This window comes from Oncorhynchus keta, chromosome 7 (assembly GCF_023373465.1).
Source record: "Oncorhynchus keta strain PuntledgeMale-10-30-2019 chromosome 7, Oket_V2, whole genome shotgun sequence".
NCBI lineage: Eukaryota > Metazoa > Chordata > Actinopteri > Salmoniformes > Salmonidae > Oncorhynchus > Oncorhynchus keta.
This window is the reverse complement of record NC_068427.1, coordinates 26,089,184-26,109,917: the sequence shown is the minus strand read 5'-3', so window position 1 is coordinate 26,109,917 and position 20,734 is coordinate 26,089,184. Positions and strand designations below refer to the sequence as shown.

Genomic DNA, 20,734 nt, shown 5'->3' with positions numbered 1-20,734 from the left:
CAAGTGGACCTGATAAACTAGGCTACCCTGTTTATCATGCAGTATTACAATGTCATGAGGTGGCAGGTAGCTTGAATCCCTGAGCTGACAAGATGAAAAATCTGTTGATCTGCCCTTGAACAAGGCACTTAACCCTAATTGCTCTAGGGTCACTGTCAATCACTCTTATAGAGTACCTGACTGTGAGGCCACTCTCTGAGAGTGTTTCAGGGGGAGTTGGGATATGCAAAAAACACATTTCCCATTTCACACCTGACAGGTTACCCACTGGTACATGCAGGTAGAGACAGTTCAAAGAATCAATATATTTCCAATACATTTGAGGTGACATTGAATATAAATGTTATTCATAACAATTGTCCTAATTGATTTTCAGCACAAAATCATTCAAACCATCTACTCAAATAGAATTCATATTTGAAAATGCTTGATAGTGAGTCCATAACCTCTCTCTCTACCTGCTGCAAGTCACTCGCAGTATTTGCCAATCACCACAGTATCCGCCAATCACAAAGCGCACGCGGTTCTGACTCCTCCCCAGTGTATAATTGAAGTTTCTTTAGTTTTTACAGCGGAGTCAACACGCAGTGTAGCCCGATCAGTGAACGGAGAAAAAGCAGTACCCGTCGTCGGACAATGTTGCCCAGGAGCTTAACTGTATGTGTAACCCTGTGTCTATGGATTACAGTGTTGTCGACCCATGGAACCTTCGCTGCGAGGACCAGGCAGGATGACTCGTTCTTCACTGCTAGCATTTACCGAGCAAGATGCGCCTCGAGATGTCTCAGCCTGCATATCACTCGCATCTCTGCTTTTTTCAAGCACTCCCAGGTAGGAGCGTGTTGCTCACAGTCTGTCCAACTTTTACGCTTCATGTGTCCCCCTCAAAATAAAAATAAAGTGTGTGTGTGTGTGTGTCACCCCATGTGGATGAGTTGATGAATAGGCTATTGGACATGAATGCGTCTGTCACATTACAAATGAAACAAGGCATAAATTAAGTGGTTCTGAAATATAAACAATGTGACCTCTTCTCTGACAGAATAGCCTACTGCTAGTTTTGTTGGACTTCACTTGTCACACAGTGACTAAAACAGTGCAGCTGATGACCCTATAGGACTTGGAGTCTATTGGTTTTGCTTTCCACAGCTGCAAAGTTGATGCATATTGTGTACATACTGTATTGTGGGCAATTATTATTATTATTATTATTATTATTATAGTGGAAGGACATTATAGCGTTGCTGTTTTGGGCATGTGAACCTTTTTTGTCAAACTGGTTCATTAATTCTCCACAGTAAGAAATATGAGGGCTGCTTTTGATTAAGAATGTTGTGGTTAGATGTTTGATCTGGTTTGTTTATAGCCCGCTATCAAAATGGGCCAGTTTTATGTTTCACCCCATATATTCAATTACCTCACAATTAGCACCCACAATAACCCAGAAAATAGGTCACAATATGATTATGCATACCGAAGATGACCACCAAGCATGTTTCGATGCTCTTCTAGAATTTGAGTTGGAAGAAGTGATTTGCTGTAGAATTAACCTTTTAATTGGGTGATTTGGTATGTGGTGTCAGAAGTTGTTTTTCACTCTCCACTAGACACATTGTTCTCTCCAAGGACACAGTAAAAATATCCTTTTCTTCCCCCAACTGTCTTTCACCTCCTATCTGCAGTCAGTTTTTAGTTTTGACTTAAGAACATTTGCAGGATGAAGTCTGGGCTTATACTCTCTATTCTATTTAATTACTGATTGCTGTGTGTTTTGGAATCAATGTTGGGAGAGCTGGACAACTGTTATTAACTATCATTGAGTGCTTTGTCTCCCTCTCCTGTCTTCTCTCTTTATATTAGTTGGTTTTATGTTAGGAAGCATTGATATATTTTATTTCAGATTCTTTATTAGACCATTTAGTCTAGTAAAGTTCACCGAAATTAATTTGAAGATAATTTCAACAAACTTCTCGGCACTGCCCATGTTCTTAATATGGAGGCCTATAATCAATCACTATTTGACTGAAAAGTCTTAGAGATTGAGATGAAATGTATTAACTCCCCTGCAATTATAATGGGTTAATTGTCTGATAATTGACTGCCCCAGAAGTTGTATTCAACCTCTGTTGTGTTCAGAGGGCAGGAAATTAGGAGGATGTGTTTATAAAAGAGAGGTGCATTTTTGCTCTGTGATAAGGGACTGGTTGAGCATGCTTGGAGCTCCAAGAATAGAAGCCAATTGTTGTTGATACGCTGAGTACTGTTAAATGCATTGTGTTCTCAGCAGGCTCTTTCATGTGGAAATGGGAGGTCTGGTCAGCTGGAAAAACATGCCTCCCCCTGCTCTAGCCCATGGCCCTAACCCTTGCCACCAAATGCCAGCATCACACCTCATAGCGGGGACACTGGCCCACTGATGCTATCCCCAGTGAGGTCACCTTCCTGCTAAACGCAGAGGCCCACTTTGGCTAAATGTGATAAGCTCTAATGTACTGTTGCCATAACACTGGAGCCTGCCCAGTCAGCGCTCAACGTGCTGCGACCTACAGGTGGATCTGCTTCCTCTGACAGATCTCATTACAGAGCAGGCCCAGCTAGGCGGGGGCTTGCCTCCAACCTCTAACAGGATTGAGAATGCAGACCTCTTAATTCAACTCAGAAAGCATTCATGCTTAGGATTAATTTCATACTTTATAAGGACTCCAAGACACAACGTTTCCAGTTTCATGGAAATAGACCCTTTTCAGCAATACGCCTATAGAAACGTTTAAAAAATAAAGTTTACTGACTTAATTATATTTAAAAAATTCTACACAACCTACAACAAATTTTCGAAGTGAAAGTTTTTTGAAAATGTTACAAATTAAGAAACACCTCCCCTGAAATATCATAATTGGATAAGTCTCCACACCCCTGAGTTAATACTTGGTGGAAGGACCTTTGGTAGCCATTACAGCTGTGAATAATTTTATAAATATTTTACCAACTTTGCACAACTCTTAGGGCATCATATATCCATTGTTTTTGTCAATTGCACAGACGCAGTAAATTTGTATGGGGATCATCGATGGACACCGTGTGTTTTATTTATTTTATTTTTTTAAAAAGCAGATTTAAGTCTGACTGAGACTTGATTGGTCAGGCACATTCAACACCTCTTTGAAAGCAACTCTGGTGTATTTTGCATAAAAATGTGTTTAATCCTCCCCCAGAAAAAATAAAACCCTATCTCAGAGTTAGGTTATGTAGATCTGTATGAAAAAATCAAATTGAATCCCTTATTAGAAAAAATGAAGGAAGCATAATGTGAAAAATTTGAAGGGTGTGTACGTTTTTTTATATTGTCCTTTGTAGAAGTTATACATTTTTTGCATATTGAAATAAAACATTTTAGCAGTTGAAGCTGTAAACTCCCACACAAGTCCTCCTTTGAACTTGGCTGAATCAGGATCCAAGGATAATTTTCAGTGATGAGTTACTGAGCTCAGCAGGAACAGATGCAGAGTTTGAAAAAGGCATGACCTTTTGGGCTTTGGATTTATGGCAATTTAGGATTTATAAATGTAGAAGTACTTCCAAAATACATATGTATTTATTGAAATTTTCCTTCATATATGGGGGACTTGTCACCCTGGTACAATAGACAGAGAGAGGGGAACACCCAGTTATAAATATGGTCACTGGACATTTAAAATATTAGGAGTGAACTGGGACCTCTGTTCACTAATGCATTCTGAAAGCATCAGTCTTGTAGTGGATTATTTATGACTACACATGAAACCAAAAAACAAGGTGTGTCCATGTGGTCTTGTTATTACATTTTAAGTCATAAAAATCTAACATTTTAAATTTGGTCGTTCATACCCAGTGAGCGGGGGTGCTGAAAGTTAAAGTATTGCACTTGTGAGACCTGTGTTCATAGCGAAGGAAAGAAAAACATGGGAAAGTAGTTTTTCCGTATCCCCTTGTTTTTGTCTTTTGATATTAAATAAGTTGGGGTGGAATCAAACCACAGCCACTGCTCGTCTCATGTGTGGACTTTTTCATTAGGGAAGACGGGGGATGAATAGGGCTCTGTGTAGCTTGGCCTCACCTCTCTGTAAAAGCTTTTAAACCACGACCGTCATGTCTGTAAATCTCAGCTCCCAGTGAGTGCTACTGCCTGCTACACCCTCTAATGCCTCTTCAGACAAACAGTACACATTCCTAACGGGATACAGGCTCAACGTCTTCACCATTTCAATTTGATACAACATTCACTTTCATATTAACCTTGATGCTGAAGAATACGATTGAGGAACCTCACTGTCACAATCCATGCATGTCAATTCTCTGATTTATTTGCTTAGAGCCCACAGCTATTTGAACAGTCAACAGGGGAACCTGGAGGGTTGCTTAGTTATTTTGGTCCGGAGAGGCTTCTGGGTTGTTGATGGACATATAGAGAGGTTGCCAGCTCTTTGAACTGTCTCTACCTGGGGTTCCAATTGCCTATGAAATCAAACACTTTGCATGGGGTGCTTGGCCATTAAAAACAAATCCATAATATAAAAAAAGATGCTCTGCACATCCCTTATGTGCTACACATATTTTATTGGTTGACAATGTTTTGATCCAAACAGATTTTTGTCAGGGCTTATACCAATGTCAGTGATGTATAAGTGACCTATTGTAATTTCTGTGCTGAACTTAAAAAAGCAGGACATTCATCGCTCATCAGCACTGCGTGATGTAATGTAGGCCTACAGCGACACGATAGTTGATAAAGGATCAAATGGATTCAGAAAGTGAACACTGAACAGCGATGGCACCACAAATCAGAGATGGATGGAAACCAAATGTATAGCTGTTTTCAAAAGAAGGAATGCTGTACTCAAAAGCAGAGCAGGCTTTTTGTCTATGTTCCTCAGATGTGTAGAAATACAACATGGCCCTGGTCACCTGCTCTGCCTTCTCAGCTGGCACAAGCCAGAATACATCTCTGGGGTGAATCTGTGTTTACATGACTTTACCAGTGACACAGAGAAAGCTGTGAGTTCACCTCTGCGTTCAGACACACAGAGCAACTATTTGGCTCTCCAAGTCGTTTTAGTGACTATCCGGATGTGGAAAGCATTTCATCGACCGGAGTCTTAAACAGTTCCTCGGCAGCACTGCATCATATTGAAACTGCTGAGGAATGCCACTGAGTCGTTGGGATGAAGTCCTGACCTATAATTATACCCCATTGGTCCATGACATGCTGAGGTCAGGCCTGGACAGCTGGGGCAACATCCCACAGAGCCCCGCCGGTGCTGCAGAGATGCTGTCACTGAGCAAAATTAGCCCCTCCACAGATCTCTTTCTGTTGCCACTGACGGATGGGCAAGAAAAGGTGTAAAAAAAACTGCCTGTGATTTAGGAGCAGACTGGAGTCATGCCAATGTGTATAAATGATCTTGAGTGATTGCCAGGGTTTTATTTACAGAGTCAGTGGCACTGATATATTATTTTGACATGTTTGATTGATCTTTTTGGGTATATTTAGTGCCATTAGATTTGTATTACACATGTCATTTATTTGACATGTTTTAGATGTACATCATGTTATTACACATGTACATTCATCATGTTATAGAGCACAACATTTCAATCAAAATACAGTACATATAGGACTACAGAAGAACAAGTTTCATTTCCTGCTGTAGCCTGCCTTTTTAAGGTGAATTCTTCAGGGTTTCCTGTTCCAAACTAGGGCGGACTATGAAATGTAAGCTATAGGTAAAACATGTCTATTTGTAACCAACATTTCCGTCTATTAATTTGGTCTTTGTTTAGTAGAATTATGAGATTTGTCCCGCTTGCATCCTATTCATTAGTAACATGGATTTCTTTATGATGTTATTACAATTAGCAGTAGGGCAATTCCACGGTAGGACAAATCTCCTTCAGTTTTACTTTGTTACCAAACTTTCTATCTGCATTGTTCTTCAAGTGAATGTATTTCTGTCAAATGGAAATCAGTGGAAATTGTTTAGCTTTAACTTTGCAATCATTGTTTCTTATTTGACATATACATTTTAAAGTGAAAAATCAGTTGCTGTTAAGTCTCTTCCCTAGACTTCCCGATGCACCGTGGATGCTTTTTAAACTGGCTGACCATTATCCTTGACACCTAACACACACTGGTACTGGATGGCAAATGAAATCATTTAACGAGAAGTTCTTTCCCGAGGTCTCACTGGGAATTTCCACTGGATTACATTGTTTGATAATACTTTGAACTTGACATTGAACTTCTGCAGACTTTCTTGGTTCACAGACCCTTAAGGTTTGGCTAGTCAGTCATTCCTGGTGCAGTATCTTATTGTAAGGAACAACGCACGGATTCATGTATAACAGTGACCTTTAATTTTTAACATATGTCTGGTAATGGACATTTAGAGTCATCGCCTTTATTGAGAAGTTTTCCTTTCTCAAATTTCTCTGGAATTTCCCAACTATTCATAATGGCAGACAAACTTCGGTGGGGATTTGAATGAATCAATGAAACACTTGCACCCAAGCCTTCATACCTAGAACCTTAGCAAACATTTGAGTTCAGGGAAATTCCATGGTAACAGAATGATGCTGAGACTCAGATTTTTCACTTTAAAATGTATATCAAACAAAATCATTGAACTATTTTTTTTAGCATACATTTTAAAGTGAAAAATCTGGGAATCGGCATCATTCTGTTACCATGGAATTACCCCCACCAGCGAATTAATCAACTGGTCAATTTGTCTGGGCGATCATTTATCTTACGTTTAATGTCCAAGTGAAACCATAATTGAAGATAATAGCCTTGTGGTTTTTTGGAGCTCAGGAAATGGACACTTGAGCCAGGCATTTAGCCCATTGGAACTTCTCAAGATGACAGGGAGACACTCTCTTTAGCCGGCACAATTAGGACCAAATGTTTGGCTTCATGGAACCCAGAAGGTGGCACTTCCACAGCAATTAGGGGGAATTGGAGGTGTCTGCAGTCTACACAAGAGTGCTGACATCAGTTCCTGTGTGAGTGACCTCTGGGATTTCTGTTGTGAGATCAAACGCAGGCTGATAAGAGTTGAGGTCACAGTGCTCTGCTGAATGACACTGAAACTGACCAGAGATCTGCCCCCACCCCTCTCTGACCTTGCTTCCTTAGGTTACACATAGGGGTGTATTACTCCGTTCAAAGATTCAACTGAGTTTTTATACATTTCCCATGGCTTCTAAATAAAAAAATTAGAACGTTTTGTGGTGAAACTGATTCAAAGCATTCTTTCTGTTTTTGATGTTGTTATGAATTATTGTGTGAATAGCTACTGTACTGGACTGAATTATGTTGTGTTTAGCATTTAATTGATCATTCTTGAATTGAAAATTGTAACTCATAATCTGCTCTCTATTTTCATTACAGAATAATGGATCCTTGGTTTGGTGTCAGAATCACAAACAGTGCTCAAAGGTATGTAACAAAGTATTGACTGCATGTGCTTTAAATGAAATAACAAACTTATAAAGTAAGTTTGAGAAACCTGCCTATACCCAAACTTTATAGAAGTTTCAGGTGAACAATTTCAAACCATGATAGCCGTTATGTGAACACACTTCACCTTTTCATCAGTCAAGTTCTTCTAGGGTTATTGAGGTTCCACCACCCGTCTCTGACACCACTAAACCCCTGTTCATTAGAATTACAGTAGTCCATTTCATCCAGCGTTTCCTGAAGGTCTTGTTTGGTTTTCGTGCCCTGTCCCAAAGACAGTTGGTACAAAGATGGTGGTGACAGGTCCTCTGAAAGGATGGTGCTGACACGTCCTCTCAGCTTCTCTGGGAGCTGTTGACAAGCCCCTCACTGTGGTGCTGAGCCCACTGAGTAGACAGTATACTGAGGACAGGCTCAGCCCAGGGCATTCTGGGAGGACAACCAGGAGGGAGGAATGATGATGACACAACAGTGGAGATCAAAGACATGGGGCAACTTTGAACCCTATTCACAAAATAGTGGACTACCTTTCAGCTTGTCCCTATGTGACTCTGGCCAAGATTAGGGTACTGCAAATAGGGTGCCATTTGGGACAATAACTGATACCCTATCTCTGTCAAAGACTCTTCTGTTCCTATCAACCAGGACAGCAGCAACCAGCCTACACGTTGGTCCAGATGATGTCATCTTCGGAGGACTGAATTCCACCCAGGATGTAAATAGTGTTGTCGTTCACACTTCTACGGATGCTTACAGTTTTCTCTTTCGCGAGAGAGTGTCTCTGTTTTGTTTTTCATCTCTCCCGTGTTTTCCTTTGCATTTATAAAAACGTTGTCTTAGTAGCTAATGGGAAGCGTGCTGTTGCGGAGGCGACGACAAATTGGATCTCATCCTTGTCTGTACTGACTACTTACTTGTATGGCTTGTTCATGCAGCACAGGGAGAGAAAACAATTACTCTCTTGAGTCATTGTTTGCGTTTCTTACACTGTTTTATTGAGGTTTTATTATAAATCATATATTTGGAAATGTCCAAGGACACCCAGTTTATTTGTTAGAGCCTGTATACTGATGATTTGTCTAGGGTTGGGCTATAGCAACTTTAGATTTAAAATAAATCAATAATAATAATATGGGTAGCCTAGGCCTGTCTGTGTGTGCCAAAGCGCAGAGTGATTAACACACTGTCAATCATCATAGGGTGCAGAGCAAGCAACTCTGTTGTCCCCAGAACTGGATAATGATAATACCAGTTTCATATCTTATTAGGCCTAGGGTACTATGTGTTGTAGGTAGCATATTGATAGAATAATATGCCTATAGGCTACGTATAGTTTCTTTCAGAACTTAGGTCACAGCTCTTTTGACTTCTCATTTGATTTTTTCCATCTTGACATTGTATGCTCAATTTGACTTATTGTGGCCTGAAATATGTCATTCACAATAAAGCTGTGATTGAGAATAGCATGGACTCTGACTTTCATAATAATAAAGCTGTGATTGAGAATAGCATGGACTCTGACTTTCATAATAATAAAGCTGTGATTGAGAATAGCATGGACTCTGACTTTCATAATAATAAAGCTGTGATTGAGAATAGCATGGACTCTGACTTTCATAATAATAAAGCTGTGATTGAGAATAGCATGGACTCTGACTTTCATAATAATAAAGCTGTGATTGAGAATAGCATAGACTCTGACTTTCATAATAATAAAGCTGTGATTGAGAATAGCATGGACTCTGACTTTCATAATAATAAAGCTGTGATTGAGAATAGCATGGACTCTGACTTTCATAATAATAAAGCTGTGATTGAGAATAGCATGGACTCTGACTTTCATAATAATAAAGCTGTGATTGAGAATAGCATGGACTCTGACTTTCATAATAATAAAGCTGTGATTGAGAATAGCATGGACTCTGACTTTCATAATAATAAAGCTGTGATTGAGAATAGCATAGACTCTGACTTTCATAATAATAAAGCTGTGATTGAGAATAGCATGGACTCTGACTTTCATAATAATAAAGCTGTGATTGAGAATAGCATAGACTCTGACTTTCATAATAATAAAGCTGTGATTGAGAATAGCATAGACTCTGACTTTCATAATAATAAAGCTGTGATTGAATTGACTCTGAATAAAGCTGTGATTGAGAATAGGACTCTGACTTTCATAATAATAAAGCTGTGATTGAGAATAGCATAGACTCTGACTTTCATAATAATAAAGCTGTGATTGAGAATAGCATAGACTCTGACTTTCATAATAATAAAGCTGTGATTGAGAATAGCATAGACTCTGACTTTCATAATAATAAAGCTGTGATTGAGAATAGCATAGACTCTGACTTTCATAATAATAAAGCTGTGATTGAGAATAGCATAGACTCTGACTTTCATAATAATAAAGCTGTGATTGAGAATAGCATGGACTCTGACTTTCATAATAATAAAGCTGTGATTGAGAATAGCATAGACTCTGACTTTCATAATAATAAAGCTGTGATTGAGAATAGCATGGACTCTGACTTTCATAATAATAAAGCTGTGATTGAGAATAGCATGGACTCTGACTTTCATAATAATAAAGCTGTGATTGAGAATAGCATGGACTCTGACTTTCATAATAATAAAGCTGTGATTGAGAATAGCATAGACTCTGACTTTCATAATAATAAAGCTGTGATTGAGAATAGCATAGACTCTGACTTTCATAATAATAAAGCTGTGATTGAGAATAGCATAGACTCTGACTTTCATAATAATAAAGCTGTGATTGAGAATAGCATAGACTCTGACTTTCATAATAATAAAGCTGTGATTGAGAATAGCATAGACTCTGACTTTCATAATAATAAAGCTGTGATTGAGAATAGCATAGACTCTGACTTTCATAATAATAAAGCTGTGATTGAGAATAGCATAGACTCTGACTTTCATAATAATAAAGCTGTGATTGAGAATAGCATAGACTCTGACTTTCATAATAATAAAGCTGTGATTGAGAATAGCATAGACTCTGACTTTCATAATAATAAAGCTGTGATTGAGAATAGCATAGACTCTGACTTTCATAATAATAAAGCTGTGATTGAGAATAGCATAGACTCTGACTTTCATAATAATAAAGCTGCGATTGAGAATAGCATAGACTCTGACTTTCATAATAATAAAGCTGTGATTGAGAATAGCATAGACTCTGACTTTCATAATAATAAAGCTGTGATTGAGAATAGCATAGACTCTGACTTTCATAATAATAAAGCTGACTCTGATTGAGAATAGCATGGACTCTGACTTTCATAATAATAAAGCTGTGATTGAGAATAGCATAGACTCTGACTTTCATAATAATAAAGCTGTGATTGAGAATAGCATAGACTCTGACTTTCATAATAATAAAGCTGTGATTGAGAATAGCATAGACTCTGACTTTCATAATAATAAAGCTGTGATTGAGAATAGCATAGACTCTGACTTTCATAATAATAAAGCTGTGATTGAGAATAGCATAGACTCTGACTTTCATAATAATAAAGCTGTGATTGAGAATAGCATAGACTCTGACTTTCATAATAATAAAGCTGTGATTGAGAATAGCATAGACTCTGACTTTCATAATAATAAAGCTGTGATTGAGAATAGCATAGACTCTGACTTTCATAATAATAAAGCTGTGATTGAGAATAGCATGGACTCTGACTTTCATAATAATAAAGCTGTGATTGAGAATAGCATGGACTCTGACTTTCATAATAATAAAGCTGTGATTGAGAATAGCATGGACTCTGACTTTCATAATAATAAAGCTGTGATTGAGAATAGCTGCGATTGAGAATAGACTCTGACTTTCATAATAATAAAGCTGTGATTGAGAATAGCATGGACTCTGACTTTCATAATAATAAAGCTGTGATTGAGAATAGCATAGACTGACTTTCATAATAATAAAGCTGTGATTGAGAATAGCATAGACTCTGACTTTCATAATAATAAAGCTGCGATTGAGAATAGCATAGACTCTGACTTTCATAATAATAAAGCTGTGATTGAGAATAGCATAGACTCTGACTTTCATAATTGTTCCCATTTAAAAGCTGCAACTTTAGGACATTAAACACTTTATTGGAATGTTTGGGAAATACTCTTCATAATTGTAATTTGTCTTAATGCTTTTATGATATTTCCATTAGTAGGATAATGCATTTGGCTGTTTGGTTTGCAACGGCAAGGAGGGATTTTGTCTGGCCTCGCATGCATTTCTGTCTTTGTTCAAATATATATCATTCGTTTTTTTCTATCTTGCTCATTGCTATTGGTTGTTCCATCTCCCTCAATATTAACTTAGTTTAGGACTACCATGGTTTTAAGTTATTCAAAAACAACTTAAACTTCCTTAAATAGCCTAGAACTCCATTAGATTCAATCACTGTTTGATCATGAAATAGTGTGGCGGGGGAAATCCAGTATGCATTAAACTGAAAGTGTCTTAATAGTCATATTGATATCAAATTGAGAGAGAATAGAACATTGGGCTTCTATAACATTAAAACACCAGAGCGTCTGCTGTAAAAAGGAACTTCGGCTTTTGACCCAGATCATTCGAGAGGGAAAAAACAAAAACACATTTTCTTACCGGACATTCTGTGCCGCTATGGTAAAACTCTTAAGGTCTGTCTACGTTGTTCTCTTGCATTCTGTAAATATAACACATTTATTGTAATAGTCTGTAGCAAATAGGAATATATGCAGTTTATTCAGATTGTCATCCGTGCAGTGCTGTGCTGTGCGCTTCTTGACTCGGCTCATTACTGTGCGCCAGCAGTCAAGTTGAAATAGGTTTAGGTATCGTCTGTCACATCACGACGTCATCGCCATCAACGATGGCTGCCAATCATCCTCGATAGACGATACTATCGTAATATTGCCCATCACTAATTTGGGCTCCCTTTTTTTAGATTAATGACTACATGGATAATATGAAACAGTGAAATGTGGAACTGCTGAACACTCTTTACTGACTTCGTAGTATTGCATTTGTTATGAATATTCATTACAATCAACGTCTTGTATTCACACCCAAATGCAAACCATCCCCTTTTATTTGAGATCTAAATATTTCTATATTCCTTTGATATTTAAATCAAGTCCATGCGGATTGTGATTAATTGAAAAAGGTTAGGGGAACGTCAGTTCTTCAGGTCCTCATACAGGCTGGTGTGTGTGTTTGTTACATACATATGTATGTATGTATGTGTGTGTGTGCAGTACCAGTCAAACGTTTGGACATCTACTCATTCCAGGGTTTTTATTTTTACTATTTTCTACATTGTAGAATAATAGTAAAGTCATCAAAACTATGGAATCATGTAGTAACCAAAAAAGTGTTAAACAAATCAAAATACATTTGAAGTAGCCACCCTTTGACTTGATGACAGCTTTGCACACTCTTGTTCTCTCAACCAGCTTCATGAGAAATACTTTTCCAACAGTCTTGAAGGAGTTCCCATATGCTGAGCACTTGTTGGAAGCTTTTCCTTCACTCCGCGGTCTAACTCATCCATAACCATCTCAACTGCGTTGAGGTTGGGTAATTGTGGAGGTCAGGTCATCTGATGCAGCACTCCATCACTCTCCTTGGTCAAATAGCCCTTACACATCCTGGAGGTGTGTTGGGTCAAAACAAATGATAGTCCCACTAAGCATAAACCAGATGGGAATGGTGTATCGCTGCTGAACGCTGTGGTAGCCATGCTGGTTAAGTGTGCCTTGAATTCTAAATAAATCACTGAGTCACCAGCAAAGCACCACCACACCACCACCTCCATGCTTCACAGTGGGAACCACACATGCGGAGATCATCCATTCACCTACTCTGTGTCTCGCAAAGACATGGCGATTGGAACCAAAAATCACAAATTTGGACTCCGACCAAAGGACAGATTTCCACCGGTCTAATGTCCATTGCTCGTGTTTCTTGGCCCAAACAAATTTCTTCTTATTATTGGTGTCCTTTAGTAGAGGTTTCTTTGCAGCAATTCGACCATGAAGGCCTGATTCACGCAGTCTCCTCTGAACAGTTGATGATGAGATATGTCTGTTACTGGAACTCTGTGAATCATTTATTTGGGCTGTAATCTGAGGTGCAGTTAACTCTAATGAATTTAAATCTGGGTCTTCCTGGGTCTGGGTCTTCCTTTCCTGTGGTGGTCCTCATGAGAGCCAGTTTCATCATAGTGCTTGATGGTTTTTGTGACTGCACTTGTCAAGAACTTTGAAAGTTTCTTCATTTTCCTTGACTGACCTTCATGTCTTAAAGTAATGATGGACTGTCATTTCTCTTTGCTTATTTGAGTTGTTCTTGCCAAAATATGAACTTGGTCTTTTACCAAATATGGCTATTTTCTGTATATCACCCCCTACCTTGTCACAATACAACTGATTGGCTCAGACACATTAAGAAGGAAAGAAATTCCACAAATTAACTTTTACAAGGCACACAGTGAAATGCATTCCAGGTGACTACCTCATGAGATAATACCAAGAGTATGCGAAGCTGTCAAGGCAAAGGGTGACTACATGGAAGAATCTCAAATATACAATATATTTGAGCATTTTTGTGGTTACAACATAATTCCATATGTGTTATTTCATAGTTTTGATGTCTTCACTATTATTTACTATTAATGCAGAAAATAGTACAAATAAAGAAAAACCCTTGAATGAGTAGCTATGTCCAAACTTTTGACTGGTACAGTATGTGTGTGTGTGGATACCTACATATGTGATCATATGCATAGTATCAGTACATTATACTGTACGGTATGACATTTACACATGCTTATAAGTAGGAGCTGCTAAATGACTAAAGTATATTCAAAGTTAATATTTCTGTGCTCCAGAAGATTACGTTTTGAGGTAATTTGTAATGACCTTGTCGGGGTGTTTTAAATGATGTGTATTTTTTAAAGTAGAGCCTCCATTGTTTTCACTATAATGCAGCTCAACTTGTTTCTTTCCTTTCCATAGTGATGGCCAACATCGGTTCTTGGCACCAGCCATTCCCTTGTCATTCATCATGAGTTTTATGTTTGAAAAGGCTTTTGCTGGCTGCAAGTCAATGCACAGCATACTGTTTTCATAATCAACCGGCTTCATGGCTGAATCTCTGAAAATGCCAGAGATTCTTTAATGGACGTCTTGTTCTCTTGACAAGCATGTGACTTTGCACTCATTTACCCTCTGTCTGTGTGTGCGCGCGTGGTGTTACAAATCAGTTTGCACTTGTTTAGCCTGTACTTTCAGACATGATTTATTGGAGTGTGAACATGATGTAGCATCTTACAAAGTAATATTCAAAGTTCACCATCATAATACTGAACTCCAATTTGTTGATGAGACCTGTATCCCTCTGGTATATTTTAGAACTGAGCAAATGAGAGTTTGGTTATTCAAACAAGGACTAGAACCCTAAAGTTCTGTCTTGTTTGATGAGCATACATGCGCACACACACACTTCATATCGACATAATTGAGTGGAGTGTTTACAGAGTCTCTCTCTGAGCCTCTCAAAGCACAGGGGCCATTGTGTCAGCTCAAACAATCACTACAAATGGCCCATGTCGTACAGTGCCTCTGTTTGGATGGCTCTACGGATTCTGATTAGCTTCTCCTCACTTCATGAACAGCTCACAGTCAAACAGACGGACAAAAGCAGTGGCTAAAAAGCCCTCCCCCTCCCTGGACCGGTGTTCTTTCCATCCAAGTCCATAGTGGGGGTCCCTTTGTGGACAATGTGTGGTAAAGACTGGTTAATTATTTAGACAAAGATGCTATGACTCTCCGTCTGTCAGCGGTTTAGGAAATCAAAGCCTCCCAGTTTACATCTTAGACGGGGGAACGGCCGGAGTCACTCCCATTGCCTCCTAACTCCCAGCAGCCCCCTTTGTCATGGTGATTAACCCGTCTTCCCGCTTGCCGGGGCAGGGAGAGGTGGCGGGCAGTCATTAGCATGCCGTAACACCAGGCCAGCCCCTATTCAGCTAGGGGACACCAGGAGGATAGAGCGGAGTGCAGGCAGCATTTGTATGAGCTATTGTCATTTAGTCTACTCTGCTTTGATAGCTTCCCACTTGAGAGATTTGGATAAGGTACTCATCGAAAGTTTTCAAACTACAGGGCGTTCTCTCTTTTCCTGCTCCTTGTGCTAAGAATGTGTGTGTCAGCCAAAAAGCTTTCCACATGCAGAGTATGACTGACATTTAACAGGCCTGATTTCCCAAAGGGTGTGATCCATGCTCCAAATCAAATGCTAGGATTGACTTGAGACTGTTAAATGCCAGTTTGCAAATAAGCAATGTACTTCATTACCCACACGTGTGCTACGCTCGGTTACACTTGTCTGGAGAGATGTTGGAATATAAGTGTATTTTGGATTTAAGAAGAAAATCATGCTTTGAAATGAAGATATAATTCCATGTACACTTGTTGACCAGGGAGATGGATTTCTCTGAACTAGAATGCTCAGCCCATCACTAGGATGAACAAAAGTAATCCATTAATCTTTAGTCTTAACATCCCTTAGCAGTGAACTGACGACTTCTCCTCTCTGTTTTCCCGGCCCGCCACATCACCAACCCACCATGGTTTTCAGAGCTTGCCAAGAGAAGCGTTGTAAAGCAACATTGTATGGACAGCTTTTTAATGTCAATGCATGTCCTTCATGGAACTGTAATGCTCCAGGTGTCTCTTTTGACTCTGCTTACCCATCATACCCAATGAGCTAGACATCCCTGCATTAAGAACAAACAACATCTGTTTATTCTATTGGATAACACATGTCTCAACTGAACCTTTACATTTTGTGAAGAATGCTTCAGTGCAATTTTCCTGAATAGCAAGAACTAGAGAGCTATGTACCGTCTCTCATTCAAAAGTGTCTTTCAAAAAGCCTGTCACCCCCCCTTTCTTACCCACTAGTTTTCTCACGCCAATTTTTTTTTTATCCGACTTCCCCAACAGTAGTGTTTTTCTAGGTCAATCAGTCTATTGGTAGTGTTGGCTCGGTCCTCAATCTGCATTAATCGTCATTAAAAAAGAAAATAATGGCATGCGTTCTGGGAAAATATAGCATTCCTCATTGGCTACAAACTTGAAGTGTGTCATGGCAATTTACTAAGGTCATTTGGAGGAAGGCAGTATATTTTGGAGGCGCAGTGAAAATATCTGATTTAAGTAGATGCTGTGTGGATGGTTTATGGTCGTGGCATGGCTGGGTCTTTGTCTGCTTGGACGCACTTCAAAGCACCTTTTGGTGACAATTACTGTCAAGTGTGTGCCGCAGTGGCGGTCGGTGTCGTTTTAAGATGAGGGAGGACAATTATTTTTTTATGAGCATGGCCATATTTCTATTACAGCATATTGTCATTCCTATTCCATTCACACAGCTCAATTTAACATCAAAAGGTTTAGGCTACTACATGATACTAAAATGTTCCCTATAGCTATCATGAGGTTGCTACAACCTAGCCTATGAAAAGTTTACAACATAGGTGCACAGGTCGAGAGAAAAATGTGAGTAATCAAGGTGACAGACAGTGACACATTCTATACAGCCTTGCACACTCTTACCTGCATCTAGGGTGTCATCATTCATCCAAAACGAGAGTTTCTATTGGACAAATGTGGGTATTTTTATCCCCATTTTCATTCCGTTTGCTTCTGTTTAAGTAATGTTTTTTTTCAACAGAATTGGTGGATTGAATACACCCCTGATCACACGCGAACACAGTTCACGTTCATAGCAACCACATACAAACAGCATGATCTGCTCATCGTATAATTCCTTCTCGGATCGATTTCCCTTCACTTGTGGACTTCAGTGCACAACACATCAGCTGTCTGTGACCAGTTGGAGAAAAAAAAATCCAAGCCAAACCTTCATATCATGACTGCTACACACAGCCTACATCGTTGTCACCATATTAGCTAACGTCGTAGTTAACATAGCTACTAGAACTAACAAGTTTGTAAACCCGCTACAATCATGCAGTACAGTCAGCAAGCAGTTTAGTAGTTACACAGGCGGGCCCCGGTGGAAATCAATCAACAAATCCACAAACTTACCTTGACTTGGACGAGTTCCAGTGTTGGATAGCCATAGCAGGGCTATTTAACATAGCATCCCTCTCTGTTTGAGCTGGGTGTTTGAGTAGGCTAAACTGGCTAGCTGAATTCACTAACTAATTGAAAGTTAGAGTGAAAATGCAACAAAATATAACGAGGTCGCTCTCTCGCTCTTGCTTCTCCATTTAATTTTTTTTTTTAAATTTGGTCAACTGTTCAACTATTCTGTCTGAATCAACTACTCACCACATTTTATGCACTACTCTGCTAGCTCGCTATAGGTTATGCTTTCAGTACTTGATTCATTCTCTGATCCTTTCAGTTGAGTTGATAAACTGTTAGTTCATGCTGTAAAAGCTTGGATAGGTTGGAGGATGTCCTCCGGAAGTTGATATAATTATTGTATAATATATATATATATATAATAAATGTATGTATGTATGTATGTATGTATGTATGTATGTATGTATGTATGTATGTATGTATGTATGTATGTATGTATGTATGTATGTATGTATGTATGTATGTATGTATGTATGTATGTATGTATGTATGTATGTATGTATGTATGTATGTATGTATGTATGTATGTATGTATGTATGTATGTATGTATGTATGTATGTATGTATGTATGTATGTATGTGTGTGTGTGTGTATACATATGCGTGCGTGCGTGTGTGTGTGTGTGTGTATACATATATGTGTGTGTATACATATATGTATGTGTATATATATATATTTTATATTTATATTGTGTATTTATATATATATATATAATTATATAATATATATATATATAATTATTGTATAATATATATATTATTGTATAATATATATATATATTATAGATGGTAGTTTTGTCTTTTTTCACTATTACATTTTTTCTGAAAATTCAATAAGGAGGATTGTTCTCCCCTTCCTCCTCTGAGGAGCCTCCAGGTGTGCTGCTAGAGTCTGACTGGAGATTAAAGCAGACCAAATATTGAGATGAACAGTGCATTTGGAAAGTATTCAGACCCCCTGACTTTTTCCACATTTTGTTATGTTTTAGCCTTATTATAAAATGTATTAAATATTTATTTTCCTCATCAATCTACACACAATACCCCATAATGACACAGCCAATTTTTTTTATTTAACAACATTTTTAGCAAATGTATTACAAATGAACAGATACCTTATTTACATAAGTATTTAGACCCTTTGCTATGAGACTTGAAAGTGAGTTATGTTGCATCCTGTTTCCATTGATCATCCTTGAGATGTTTCTACAACTTGATTGGAGTTCACCTGTGGTAAATTCAATTGAATGGACATGATTTGGAAAAGTGCATACCCCTGTCTATATAAGATCCCTCAGTTGACAATGCATGTCAGAGCAAAAATCAAGCCATGAGACGGAAGGAATTGTCCGTAGAGTTCCGAGACAGGATTTAGTCAGGGCACAGATCTTGGCAAGGGTACCAAAACATTTCTGCAGCCTTCAAGGTCCCCAAGAAAACAGTGGCCTCCATCATTTTTAAATGGAAGGACTTTGGTACCACCAACACTCACCCTAGAACTGACTGCCCCACCAAACTCCGCAATCGGGGAAGAAGGGCCTTGGTCAGGGAGATGACCAAGAACCCGATGGTCATTCAGAGTTCCAGAGTTCCTCTGCGCAGATAGGAAAACCTACGAGAAGGACAACCATTCCTGCAGGACTCCGCGAATCAGGACTTCATGGTAAAGTGGCCAGACGGAAGCCACTCCTCAGTAGAAGGCCCATAACAGCCCGCTTGGACTTTGTTAAAAGGCACCTAAAGGACTCTGACCATGAGAGACAAGATTCTCTGGTCTGATGAAACCAAGATTGAACTCTTTGGCCTGAATGCCAAGCTTCACGTCCGGAGAGAACCTGGAACCATCCCTACGGTGACGCTTGGTTGTGGCAGCATCATGTTGTGGGGATGTTTTTCAGCGGCAGAGACAGGGAGACTAGTCAGGATCAAGGGGAAATATGAACGCAAAGTACAAAGAAATCCTTGGTGACAGCCTGCCCCAGAGTGCTCAGGACCTCAGACTGGGGCGAAGGTTCACCTTCCAACAGGACAACAACCCTAAGTACACAACCTTGGGACAAGTCTCTGAATGTCCTTGAGTGGCCCAGCTAGAGCCCGGACTTGAACCTGATCGAACATCTCTAGACAGAGCTGAAAATAGCTGTGCAGTGACGCTCCTGATCCAACCTGACAGAGCTTGAGAGGATCTGGAGAGAAGAATGAAACTCCCCAAATACAAGTGTGCAAAGTTTGTAGCGTCATAACCAAGAAGACTCGAGGCTGTAATCTCTGCCAAAGGTGCTTCAACAAAGTAAAGGGTCTGAATAGTTATGTAAATGTGATTCCACTTTTTACATGTTTATAAATGTGTCAAAATGACTTAACCTGTTTTTTCTTTGTCGTTATGGGGTATTGTGTGATATTTTAGAATAAGGCTGTAACAAAATGTGGAAAAAGTCTAGGTGTCTGAGTACTTTCCGATTGCACAATTATTATCTGGTATTCCTTCACTCCACTTATTTGTCTCATTGGACAGTGGTGGTAGTTGTTTGAGAACACTTTTTATTTAGGTTAATTTCTGTGTGCACATCTCTTACTGTTTTTATTCATTCCACACACTTTTATACTTGAATGGTGTTTGAGTCTGAGGCCTGTGTGTGTGGCGGCGGAGTGTGAAGCAAGGCTGGTCAGTCCTAGCAGGAAGGATCTGGACATGGCTGTTAAGTTTCATTGACTGAGGGGGGTTGCTCCATTGCCTGCTATCTGTGGAGCTCATTATACACAATGTGGGTGGCAGGGAGAGAACCCCCCCCTCCCTCCCTCCCAGAAACACCAGACTATCGACACTGGAGACGCGCATTCTCTCCTCACTGAGGTTACAGCCCCTAGACTTTCTCTAGTGGTAATGGTTCCCTTCCGGAACATTCCAATGATTCTGAGGAGGTGAGGACTCAATGGTGAGTAGCTGAAGGAAAAAGTTGCATTACCATGGGTGTCTCCTCTATGGCATCGCTTGGAAATGTGAGTCACTAATATTAACAGGTATTTGTTTGTCATTTCAAGGAG

The 20,734-nt window shown here is 39.2% G+C and overlaps 1 protein-coding gene across 1 annotated transcript in view; it reads left to right on the top strand.

The window, feature by feature from the left end:
• The first annotated feature begins 547 nt into the window (after window positions 1-547).
• The window catches only part of LOC118386223 (anosmin-1-like), a 57,707-nt gene continuing 37,520 nt past the window's right edge, over window positions 548-20,734 (top strand). The window contains exons 1-2 of the mRNA XM_035773771.2: window positions 548-831; window positions 7,427-7,474. Coding sequence (XP_035629664.1) covers window positions 637-831; window positions 7,427-7,474 — 243 coding nt within the window. The 5' untranslated portion in view covers window positions 548-636. The remainder of the gene's footprint in view (window positions 832-7,426; window positions 7,475-20,734) is intronic.